The sequence below is a fragment of the Pseudophryne corroboree genome, chromosome 10 (genome assembly GCF_028390025.1).
Source record: "Pseudophryne corroboree isolate aPseCor3 chromosome 10, aPseCor3.hap2, whole genome shotgun sequence".
Taxonomy (NCBI): domain Eukaryota; kingdom Metazoa; phylum Chordata; class Amphibia; order Anura; family Myobatrachidae; genus Pseudophryne; species Pseudophryne corroboree.
The window spans coordinates 14,292,559-14,305,439 of NC_086453.1; the positions used below are offsets into that span (position 1 = coordinate 14,292,559).

At 49.4% G+C, this 12,881-nt stretch overlaps 1 protein-coding gene across 1 annotated transcript in view; it reads right to left on the reverse strand.

Annotated features, from left to right (window-relative positions):
- The window catches only part of ALDH4A1 (aldehyde dehydrogenase 4 family member A1), a 55,745-nt gene that overhangs the window by 41,350 nt on the left and 1,514 nt on the right, over positions 1-12,881 (reverse strand). Inside the window, exons 2-5 of the mRNA XM_063942125.1 lie at positions 6,156-6,249; positions 4,883-4,975; positions 3,748-3,795; positions 3,483-3,638 (exon numbers count right to left, since the gene is read on the reverse strand). Coding sequence (XP_063798195.1) covers positions 3,483-3,638; positions 3,748-3,795; positions 4,883-4,975; positions 6,156-6,249 — 391 coding nt within the window. The remainder of the gene's footprint in view (positions 1-3,482; positions 3,639-3,747; positions 3,796-4,882; positions 4,976-6,155; positions 6,250-12,881) is intronic.

The following is a 12,881-nucleotide window of genomic DNA, read 5'->3' on the forward strand; positions in this document are numbered from 1 at the left end:
CTGAGAGGCTGGGGAGCAGTCACACAGGGAAGAAATTTCCAGGGCTTGTGGTCAAGCCTGGAGACATCACTTCACATAAATATCCTGGAGCTAAGAGCCATCTACAATGCTCTGAGCCTAGCAGGACCTCTGCTTCAAGGTCAGCCGGTGCTGATCCAGTCGGACAACATCACGGCAGTCGCCCACGTAAACAGACAGGGCGGCACAAGAAGCAGGAGGGCAATGACAGAAGTTGCAAGGATTCTTCGCTGGGCAGAAAATCATGTGATAGCACTGTCAGCAGTGTTCATTCCGGGTGTGGACAACTGGGAAGCAGACTTCCTCAGCAGACACGACCTCCACCCGGGGGAGTGGGGACTTCACCCAGAAGTCTTCCACATGATTGTGAACCGTTGGGAAAAACCAAAGGTGGACATGATGGCGTCCCGCCTCAACAAAAAACTAGACAGATATTGCGCCAGGTCAAGGGACCCTCAGGCAATAGCTGTGGACGCTCTGGTAACACCATGGGTGTACCAGTCAGTGTATGTGTTCCCTCCTCTGCCTCTCATACCCAAGGTACTGAGGATCATAAGAAGGAGAGGAGTAAGGACTATACTCGTGGCTCCGGATTGGCCAAGAAGGACTTGGTACCCGGAACTTCAAGAGATGCTCACAGAGGACCCGTGGCCTCTACCTCTAAGAAAGGACCTGCTGCAGCAGGGACCCTGTCTCTTCCAAGACTTACCGCGGCTGCGTTTGACGGCATGGCGGTTGAACGCCGGATCCTGAAGGAAAAAGGCATTCCGGATGAAGTCATCCCTACCCTGATCAAAGCCAGGAAGGATGTAACCGTACAACATTATCACCGTATTTGACGTAAATATGTTGCGTGGTGCGAGGCCAGGAAGGCCCCTACAGAGGAATTTCAACTGGGTCGTTTCCTGCATTTCCTACAAACAGGACTGTCTATGGGCCTAAAATTAGGGTCCATTAAGGTTCAGATTTCGGCCCTGTCGATTTTCTTCCAAAAAGAACTGGCTTCAGTTCCTGAAGTACAGACGTTTGTCAAGGGGGTGCTGCATATACAACCTCCTTTTGTGCCTCCAGTGGCACCTTGGGATCTAAATGTAGTTTTGGGATTCCTAAAATCACATTGGTTTGAACCACTTTCCACTGTGGACTTAAAATATCTCACATGGAAGGTGGTAATGCTGTTAGCCCTGGCTTCAGCCAGGCGTGTCTCAGAATTGGCGGCTTTATCCTATAAAAGCCCTTACCTAATTTTTCATACGGACAGGGCAGAATTGAGGACTCGTCCTCAATTTCTCCCTAAGGTGGTTTCAGCATTTCACTTGAACCAGCCTATTGTGGTGCCTGCGGCTACTAGGGACTTGGAGGACTCCAAGTTGCTGGACGTAGTCAGGGCCCTGAAAATATATGTTTCCAGGACGGCTGGAGTCAGAAAATCTGACTCGCTATTTATCCTGTATGCACCCAACAAGCTGGGTGCTCCTGCTTCTAAGCAGACTATTGCTCGTTGGATTTGTAGTACAATTCAGCTTGCACATTCTGTGGCAGGCCTGCCACAGCCAAAATCTGTAAAAGCCCATTCCACAAGGAAAGTGGGCTCATCTTGGGCGGCTGCCCGAGGGGTCTCGGCTTTACAACTTTGCCGAGCAGCTACTTGGTCAGGGGCAAACACGTTTGCTAAATTCTACAAATTTGATACCCTGGCTGAGGAGGACCTTGAGTTCTCTCATTTGGTGCTGCAGAGTCATCCGCACTCTCCCGCCCGTTTGGGAGCTTTGGTATAATCCCCATGGTCCTTACGGAGTCCCCAGCATCCACTTAGGACGTCAGAGAAAATAAGAATTTACTTACCGATAATTCTATTTCTCGTAGTCCGTAGTGGATGCTGGGCGCCCATCCCAAGTGCGGATTGTCTGCATTACTTGTACATAGTTATTGTTACAAAAATCGGGTTATTATTGTTGTGAGCCATCTTTTCAGAGGCTCCTCTGTTATCATGCTGTTAACTGGGTTCAGATCACAGGTTGTACGGTGTGATTGGTGTGGCTGGTATGAGTCTTACCCGGGATTCAATATCCTTCCTTATTGTGTACGCTCGTCCGGGCACAGTATCCTAACTGAGGCTTGGAGGAGGGTCATAGGGGGAGGAGCCAGTGCACACCAGGTAGTCCTAAAGCTTTTACTTTTGTGCCCAGTCTCCTGCGGAGCCGCTATTCCCCATGGTCCTTACGGAGTCCCCAGCATCCACTACGGACTATGAGAAATAGAATTATCGGTAAGTAAATTCTTATTTTTCCTCTTTATAAAAACTGATAAAGAAACTGAACGGACGTGGAATCAACAAAGTGTACACTGTACTGGAGAGCAGACAGTTTGTATAAAGTGTCACTTTCTTTCGCTATATAGGTGCAGTGTGAGTATATATTTGCATTTTCCCCTGTACGGCGACAGATTTTCCCATAAGCAGATTTTGGAACTAAATGTTTATCGTGGAATCCTTCACCCCACGCCTTGACTCTATACTTACTAAATTTGGTGGCAGTCGGCCTATTAGAGCACCCTGAATGGGGAAACTTTAATTATGGCCACGCTGTGTATCCATAGACAGTCTGACTTCTTCACACGTATTTATAAGCTGGCATTCACTTTACCCTTGTCACCATCGCTCAATACTACATAAAGTGCAGCTAACCCCCACCCCAAGCAATAGTTATAGAATATTATACAATAGGGTACATTGTATTGTCCTGTCCTACATGTGGGATCACTGAAGGTCAAAGATGTTTGTAAAAACGGATCTCTGAAATGTGAGGGTCCCTCCCCGATCCCCTTTCTCCTGATAACTGGATCTTCACAAGCTAGAACCTGCTCTGCAGCACATTGTGACCCTGCCCGGTGTAGTTCCAGGTGCTGGGAATGTGACTTCTAGGGAATAAGTCAAATGTTTGATCCGCCGGCAGCCACTAGATGGCGCCCAAAAGGTATTCAATTGTAGCTCCGGTCAGGCCCAATGGCTGCCGACGTCTGAATTTCAGCTTGAGCTGAAATGTGCGAAAAGTGTCCCGTTTTGGGCACCCATCGCGATCGCGCCCAGTACTTCGTTCGGGTTTAGCTGCTTTACACAGCTAAAGTTCGGATTGAGCTGTAACCCCTATAGCTATAGCAGGCCTGGCCCACTGTTCATTCCTCACTCAGGTCCCTCCTCTCTGCTGAATGGATTGGCTGATTTCCACTGGCAAAAATGGCCGCCTCCGACGTGTAAATACGTCTGTATCGCTTTTATTTTGTCTGCTTGGTGGAACGTGTTGCATTTGTCCAGACTTACCCCTGTTGTCCGCTATGGGGAAAATAGACCCATCTTACATATTTGCTGGTCTCATTGTCCTGGCGACCGCTGCCTATGTCACAGTATAGTATTTATGTCACGCATACACAGAAACACTGGCGGTTACATTACCAGAGACTTTTACCTGTCCAATCATGGTCTTTGCCAGGACCTCTGCTCTTCTGGGTCCGCTAAGTAGATCAGCGGCTTTGAAGAAAATCTGAGCGCGATCTTCTACCGGCCTGAGGTCCCATTCCTTGCGTGCGGACAACGCGGAGTTGATGGCTCTGTTGAGCAAGTCCTGTGACACAAGCACGCGATTATCCGCAGTCGTAGAGTGTGTACAGAGACACACAACTGCGCCAACATACGAGGCAGCGCAGACAGCGGAGACGCGGCTCGCTACTTACCTTGTCCGCGTAGCAGTATTTGGCGACTTTGTGCGAATGATTGAAAGGCTGAAATTAGATGAAAACTATTTGTTAGGGAAGGCAGAGGCTTAGTCACAACTGTGTAGGAATAACGCTTTAATTATCACTATAGCCGCACAGAGCTGCCGCGGGTCTCGTAACTCTGCGAATCCCGGGCAAGTTCAATGTATGATAACAATATAGTCTAAATACTTTCCCAACACACACTGCGGGGGGGATTACTGCACATTATGGGGGAGATTCAATTGATCACGATAAATTTTACAGCAAAAAAAACGTGTTTTAGTGCAATTTTTTGCTCAATGTTTTTATCGGGCAATTCAATCGTGCCCTTTTTGGGGGGTAAAATTTACCCTGCTAGTATATGAAATACACTGGATACGGGCTAAGTTCCGGGATCCATGTGTTTTTGCGATCACGGCTGCTAAAAAAACCCGCACTTTTCCCAGATTTTGTTTCTGCTGCCTCCGGGATATCACCAGCTATTGGGGATAATTGAATTACCCCCCAGAGATCAATCAGATAAGTAATTTACCACAGCTAATTGAATTCCCCCCTATACATACATATATATATATATATCTATATACACTTAGTAGCCTATACCATGCATTTCTAAAATATGAATTTGTTAATGTTTCCAAAACCATGATCAATGTTGCTTTCTTCTTCTGTCCCTATCATCTAGCCCTATGAGCTGACACCCTCCTGGCTTTTCTTTTTGTGAATTAAAGGCGTGTTGGCCTATTTAATTGATGTGTGTTTTTTTTCAGAGGTCCTGGCCAATCACGGGCCACCTAAATCACGTGCTTGTAATATAATAGAGATATATCAAACTTTCTAAGTAGGACAGGCGCATAAGCTGCTCATGGTAACCAATCACATTCCAGCTATAATTTTAGAGAATGTGTGGAATCCGATTGGTTGCTGCAGTATTGGCCACTTCTCCGCTACTTCTCTATAGCGTCACTGAAGAGACGTATGAGAACGTCAGCTCCCAGAGCTAATGAATACGGCCCAACAAGAACGTATTGATTGATCATGATATGCGGAAAAATGACTAAATGGGCATTTTAAATAACTCATTTATTTTCCTATATTGCCCAAGTCTTACCGAAACCTGGTATCGTACATCCTTCGTCCACACCTCTTCTCCCCCGACCACACACGGGATCTCCTCCGTCTTGTTCTGAAGGTTGTGTAGCGCCTAGTAAGCAACGGAGGAAAGGGTTAAAGTAATATGAAGATCCCCCCATGTATTAATGACAAACTAAGAGAGCAAGGACCAAACTTGGCGTCATTCTGCAGGTGGGGCCAGGCCAGGCTGTATGCTGGGATGTCAGACGCTCAGTCAGCGGATTAAGAGCAAATAATTCACAGGATTTCACTGGGAATTCTGCTGCCCAAACCACCTGACGAACTGGAAGCTGCCAGAACAGCTAATAATTACTGGAGTTACACAACAGCTGCGCCGCCGACCGCCTCTTCCCAGGCAGGTAGCGACAGGATCGCTCAGGGCTCATCCGCAGACTGCGCTATGCACGGACGCGTTGTCATGTAATGCGTTTAAGTAAAACACGCTTGGCTATTTATAACAGAGCAGTGTGTATGATTCTGTACAGGTCCTGGGAGAGGTATAAGGCGCTGTACATCTCTTTAATGTTACATAGCAGATAAAGGTACAGATGTATCAAGCCTGGGGAAGTGATAAAGTGGAAGGTGATAAAGAGGGTCATTCCGAGTTGATCGCACGCTGTCGATTTTTGCAGCGCAGCGATCAGGTTACTACTGCGCATGCACCGCAATGCGCACGCACGTCGTACGGGTACAAACAGCATTGTTGCTGTGCAATGCTTCTAGCGACGAATCCATTCGCACAGCCGTTCGCAAGGAGATTGACAGAAAAAGGGTGTTTGTGGGTGTCAATTGACCCTTTTCTGGGAGTGGTAGGGAAAACGCAGGCGTGTCCAGGTGTTTCCAGGGCGAGCGTCTGATGTAAATTCCGGGACCGGACAGGCTGAAGTGATCGCAGCGGCTGAGTAAGTCCAGAGCTACTCTGAAACTGCAAAAAAAAAATTTGCCCCGCTCGGCTGCACATGAGATCGCACGCTTGCAAAGCGAAAATACACTCCCCTGTGGGCGGCGACTATGCGTTTGCACGGCTACAAAAAGTAGCTAGCGAGCGATCAACTCGGAATGAGGGCCCAAGTACCAGCCAATCAGCTTCTAACTGTCAAGTTACAGGCTGGATTTGAAAAACAACAGTTAGGAGCTGATTGGCTGCTGCGTTATCACCTTTCACTTTATCACTTCTCCAGGCTTAGTACATCTGGCCCTGAGCCAACCCGGTGTTAGAATCAAACGGTCCCAAAATGTAAGAGACTTACTTTGTGGAGAGCCTCTCGCTCGGGGCTGCCGTGCCTGAACTCCAGGATGGGCTCATTCTTCACGTCGGCCACCGCGCAGTGATGCCGGCGCAGTCTGCAAGAGACAGAAGGATGGATGTTCTGTGTGTATGGAACTAGACAGGACAATGCTTTGCCCCCTTCATAGCTACAAGACAGATTGTGCAGTCACATGGCCGGATGTAATGAAGTCCGAGGTGGCCGGAGGTGCCTCGTACATGATTGGCGCTTTAAAATAAAAAAGTCCCAAGTTTGGCCCGGGAACCCGCAGCTCCGGCCAACTCAGACTTCATTAAATCCGGGCCGGTAGCGGAAATGGTCAAAGTTGTTTAACACGGTTCCTCTAAATTTGGAAAGTGCTGGAGAAATAGACGTTGATGTCTTTGGATAAGGAACACAGATGATCCGTACTGGAGCGGAATGGCGGCTCTCTATAATACACTGATACGTTATATCCATCTGAACTTCCGTTTTCTGTTAAATGATTAAACATACGATAAAGTGTGGTCATCTCAGCCTGAACACGAGACACGCTATAGTGAATACCTCTGAGAACTGCACCCTATGAACTGCTGATATGAGTTTGGGATTCGCAGACGGGGCAGGAGAAGCAGGTCGGACCGGTCACAAGTAACGCAGAGTTCCAGACTTCAGATTGGCCAATTTCAAACCAGTTCAGATTATTCATGCGTGTCTAGCTCTGAAGGAGGACAGGGGCCACATCCAGCTCATAGGACCCCGCTCAGGTGGTCATGAATGTAATTATTCTAAATTATATTGGCCAACCATTTTTGGAAGGAAGCAATCCCTGTTGTAAATGTAGCAGGGTGTGTATATGTGCTCTGTGACAGGGACGAATCTAGACTTTTTTCTTTTAGGGGGGGCGGTTTTCTGTTTAATCTTGACTCCTCCTCTCTCCAGTCCCAACTCCTCCCATCTGCAATCCTAACTCCTCCTCTCTCAATTCCTGAAAAACTGAACTTTTTGAGTGAGACTGAGATAGTGCTTTGTGATTGTTCTATGTACATGTGCTGTGGGGTAATTGTATTTATTAGCCCTAGTACCCACACACCTGCAAGAGAGGGGCAAATGTTCTGTAACCCTTGCTCTCCAGGCTCCTCTGTGCTGCTGTGGTAGAGGCTGCAGCACAGCGTTCTGCCTCAGGCTCTCCCTGGAGAGCTCTCTTCTGCTCAAAAGTGGGCCTGCCTATAACTGTGTTAGGGGGGGGCGGTCGCCCCCTTCGCCCCCCCCCCTAAATCCGGCCCTGCCCTGTGAGTGTTGCAGCAGCAGTTCAGCATCTTACCCGCTTACTCCGCCTGCACTCAGGTGTAATGAGCTGGTGTGGAGACAGGGTGCAGCATTTCCCGAGCAGCAGACTGTCGCTGCTCTACCAGTGAGACAGGGCCGGGATCCTGCCGTCAGCAGTATGTGGTAATAGAGCAGGAGGGGTGTGATGGGAACCAGGCCAGCCTGATAGTGCTGACTGGGGGAAGTCTGCTCTCTGTGTGGCTCTTATTCTCACTTGAATACACCACCAGATTTATTCAGAAATCTAAGCTCATTCTATATATGAATTAGACACTTTGGGGCAGATGTACTAAGCCCTGGAGAGAGATAAATTACCAGCCAGTCCGCTCCTAACTGCCATGTTATAGGCTGTGTTTGAAAAATGATAGGAGCTGACTGGCTGTTACTCTATCTCTCTCCACTTTATCACTCTCCAAGGGTTAGTACATCTCCCAGCTTTTAAGGATATCAGCTGGCACAGAGGTCTGAGTCACAAATATAATCTGCTACAAAAAAAAATGTATATATATATATAAAATGCTGTGCATTGTAGAGGGCTGGCCCTGTCCAAATTGATTCCCCAGGCAAGATTCTGAAGGGTATGGGTCATTAGGTCGACCACTATTGGTCGACAGTCACTAGGTCGACATGGTCCTTAGGACAACATGTTCTAGGTCGACATGACAAAAGGTCGACATGAGATTTTTTAAAAAAAAATTGGTGTCGTTTTCTTTGTAGAGTGACCGGGAACCCCAATTAGTGCACCGTGTCCCCTCGCATGGCTCGCTTCGCTCGCCATGCTTCGGGCAAGGTGCTTTGTTCCTGTCGACTTAATGCATGTCGACCAATAGTGGTCGACCTAATGACTGTCGTAAGTGTGGTCGACCTAATGACCATATCCCGATTCTGACTGGTGCCCCCATCAATGTGGTACCCTTTGCACGCACGCATGCATCTGAGAAAGGGGTGTGGCCTGATCAAATGGGCATGTTTTTATGAAAGTGGGTGACTGGGGAGGCAATGGGTGTCAGTGTCTCCAGCCATCAAATCTCTCCCCTTGTGAGTCTCCAGCCATCAAATCTCTCCCCTTGTGAGTCTCCAGCCATCAAATCTCTCCCCTTGTGAGTCTCCAGCCATCAAGTCTCTCCCCTTGTGTGTCTCCAGCCATAAAGTCTCTCCCCTTGTGAGTCTCCAGCCATAAAGTCTCTCCCCTTGTGAGTCTCCAGCCATAAAGTCTCTCCCCTTGTGTGTCTCCAGCCATCAAGTCTCTCCCCTTGTTTGTCTCCAGCCATAAAGTCTCTCCCCTTGTGTGTCTCCAGCCATCAAGTCTCTCCCCTCGTGTGTCTCCAGCCATCAAGTCTCTCCCCTTGTTTGTCTCCAGCCATAAAGTCTCTCCCCTTGTTTGTGTCCAGCCATAAAGTCTCCCCTTGTGTGTCTCCAGCCATCAAGCTCTCCCCTTGTGTCTCCAGCCATCAAGTCTCTCCCCTTGTGTCTCCAGCCATCAAGTCTCTCCCCTTGTGTGTCTCCAGCCATCGAGTCTCTCCCCTTGTTTGTCTCCAGCCATAGAGTCTCTCCCCTTGTGTGTCTCCAGCCAAAGTCTCTCCCCTTGTGTGTCTCCAGCCAAAGTCTCTCCCCTTGTGTGTCTCCAGCCATCAAGCTCTCCCCTTGTGTCTCCAGCCATCAATCGCTCCCCTTGTGTCTCCAGCCATCAAGTCTCTCCCCTTGTGTCTCCAGCCATCGAGTCTCTCCCCTTGTGTGTCTCCAGCCATAAAGTCTCTCCCCTTGTGTGTCTCCAGCCATCGAGTCTCTCCCCTTGTGTTTCTCCAGCCATAAAGTGTCTCCCCTTGTGTGTCTCCAGCCATAAAGTCTCTCCCCTTGTTTGTCTCCAGCCATAAGGTCTCTCCCCTTGTGTGTCTCCAGCCATAAAGTCTTTCCCCTTGTGTGTCTCCAACCATCAAGTCTCTCCCCTTGTGTATCTCAAGCCATCAAGTCTCTCCCCCTTGAGTCTCCAGCAATCCAATCTCTCGCCCTTCTGTGTCTCAGCAAACAAATCCCTAACCTACTTCCTTAACAAGCTTTCATAATGTACTTACCTTTGCTGTCTTCTCTCTGTGTCTTTCCTCCACAGCGTGCTCTCTGCTGTGAATGACGCTGACGTGGCCTTAAGTCACGCCAGGGTCACACTAATGGAAGCTGCAGGTGCTGTATGATTGGTGCTGGGCTGCACAGGCTTTCTGCTGCTGCCTGTCATATAATATGACAGGCAGAAGCGCAGCAGTGCTGGAAACCTCTACCTTCCATCGGAGTACAGTAACCTTCAGCTGGAGCAGGCGCAGTGGAGTTTAGATGTCCAGCCTGCCCAGATATCCCAAGGCATTTGCCTATACTGCCTATGTTCTGTTCTGCTCCTTCCTCTAACTAGCAGTACTAGAACCTTTCCCCTGTTTCAGTAGCTCCGAGTTACCCATTTAGAACTGCTGCAGTAAACGGACAGGTACGGCCACCTGTAATTTGTATGTTTCCAAAAATGTGGGTGCTTGGCTGTATAGTGGAAATACGTCCTAGCAAAGACATTGAAGCAACACCGTACTGCAGGTTCCTGTACACGGAGACTTTATCAGCACGTCAATGCCACCTCTAGGTCATATTCAGGACTTTAACCTCCTATAGATTGTCCCTGATCTTACAATAAGCTAGGGAATGTCAGCTGTGAGGGAGAGACTATAGTGGAATACAATATAAACTCAGGTCTGACACCAGCGGACACCACTTTGCTCTGATATGCGCAACCTATTCTGCAATACTGGGGCCTGATCATGGGAGCTTACCATCTAATATGCAGGACAAAGGACATGACACATTTAGTTTAGGATGGTTGGTGTAGTAGGTGAAGGCATCATGGAGGGGGGGGGGGGGAAGACATGCCACCCTAATGATAGTGTTCATTCTAGCACCCTGCACCTTTCAAAATCCGTGCAGTTCCTCTTTCCTGCATGGGGTGTCGCTCTCTGCTGTGGTGCATACATAGTGTTCATTCTAGCACCCTGCACCTTTCAAAATCCGTGCAGTTCCTCTTTCCTGCCTGGGGTGTCACTCTCGGGTGTGATGCTTCTCATGTATGTATGTATGTATGTATGTATATGGTCATTGATCCCTGTGATTAAGCTTACCAATACCATACTATCCATTTACACCAGGACACTCATAGATTACACAGGTTCTGTGGATGCTTAAATCCAGGTGACATGCAGGCTTCAAGTCGGCTGCCACAGAACCTGTGTAATTCATGAGTGCCCTTGTTTAAAGGGACAGTATGGTAATCCTACCTGTACTGATGATTGCAGGGGCTTTTAACATGTCCCTTTGGGGCGATACAGGGTGTATAGAAGCAGCTTGCTGTTCTTAATACCTATCCTCTATTAAACATCCACCTTACCAGGCCCTGGCTGTATGGAATGGGGGATCACTGATGCAGAGTTTAAGTCTTGTTTATGCTACAAATCAAGTGACTGAGTAAAGGGGACTGACAGCCCCATGCAGATACCCCAATGTTCATCTCATTACCAGGACAGGCAGCAGGGGGCATCGCTGGGTTCTCAAATCACCAGGGAGCCAGGCCGGTACTAACACGTGCATGGTAATTCTATAGGATACTGTTACATTGGTGTTGGAATCATGTAAAGCGCTCTCCATAGAGTCCAATAGGGTCTCATAAGCAGGTCATTCCATGTCAAGGGGTCAACGCAAATTACTTTTACTCTCTGTACACATTTAATACCATGTAGTCAAACCAATTACCCGCGATGGGGTACGCTGAGAACTACACAATTTGCCCCCCTCACAGCCCGATATCACCCCGGACACACGGATATTTGTACACATCCCTATAGGGCCGCAAGCAAAAATCTGTAAGTCCGGCAGTACCGTAAGTGCGTCAGTTGCACTCCCGAGTACTTAGATTTACCCCTATAAGAGTATATCAGATATTGTTTTGTTGTTTTTTATAAGGGTTTGCAAATGACAAAAAAAAACACCGGAGTATAAAACAGCTTCACTTTTCATACCAGGATTAAGATATTTAAAAACAACAACTAGTCATGATGTGGTAGATCACTTTACAGCACTGGGAGAGGCAGATGGTGGAACAGTATGGGGAGACTCAGCCTGGGCTGGCAGTGTGGGCACAGCACTGGGGATGGAAGCTATCAGTATGGGCACAGCACTGGGAGGAGGCTGGCACTGGGAGATGCAGTGGATAAGACAGTATGGGGAGACTCACCCTAGGCTGGCAGCATGGCCACAGCACTGGGAGAGGCAGCTGGTGGGCAGTATGGGGAAGCTCACCTTATGCTGGCAGTATGGGCACAGCACTGGGTATTGAGGTTATCAGTGTGGGCACAGCACTGGTAGAGGCAGCAGGTGGGCAGTATGGGCACAGCACTGGGTATGGAGGTTATCAGTGTGGGAAATACACTGGGGATGGCAGAGAAGCACTAGGAGAGGCAGCTGGTGGCCAGTATGGGGAGACTCACCTTATGCTGGCAGTATGGGCACAGCACTGGGTATGGAGGTTATCAGTGTGGGCACAGCACTGGGGATGGCAGAGGAGCACTGGCAGAGGCAGCTGGTGGGCAGTATGGGCACAGCACTGGGAGAGGCAGATGGTGGGCAGTATGGGGAGACTCCTCCTAGGCTGGTAGTGTGGTCACAGGACTGGGGGTGGCAACTATCAGTGTGGGCACAGCACTGGGAAAGGCAGCTGGTGGGCGGTATGGGGGGAGACTCCCCCTAGACTGGCAGTATGGGCACAGTACTGGAGGTGGCAGCTATCAGTATGGGCACAGCACTGGGAGTAGGCTGGCACTGGGAGAGGTAGCTGGTGGGGCAGTATGGGAAGACTCCCCCTAGGCTGGCAGTATGGGCACAGGATTGGGAGAGGTAGCTGGTGGGGCAGTATGGGGAGTCTCCCCCTAGGCTGGCAGTATGGGCACAGCACTGGGAGAGGCAGCTGGGCTGGCAGTATGGGCACAGCAGTGAGAGAGGCAGCTGGTGGGGCACTATGGGGAGACTCAGCCTAGGCTGGCAGTATGGGCACAGGACTGGGGGTGGCAGCCATCGGTGTGGGCACAGCACTGGGAGAGGCAGCTGGTGGGCAGTATGGGCACAGCACTGGGAGAGGCAGCTGGTGGGGCAGTATGGGGAGACTCAGCCTAGGCTGGCAGTGTGGGCACAGGGACTGGGAGAGGCAGTGGATAAGACAGTATGGAGAGACTCCCCCTAGGCTGGCAGTATGCGCACAGGACTGGGGGTGGCAGCTATCAGTGTGGGCACAGCACTGGTAGAGGCAGCTGGTGGGCAGTATGGGCACAGCACTGGGTATGGAGGTTATCAGTGTGGGCACAGCACTGGGGATGGCAGAGG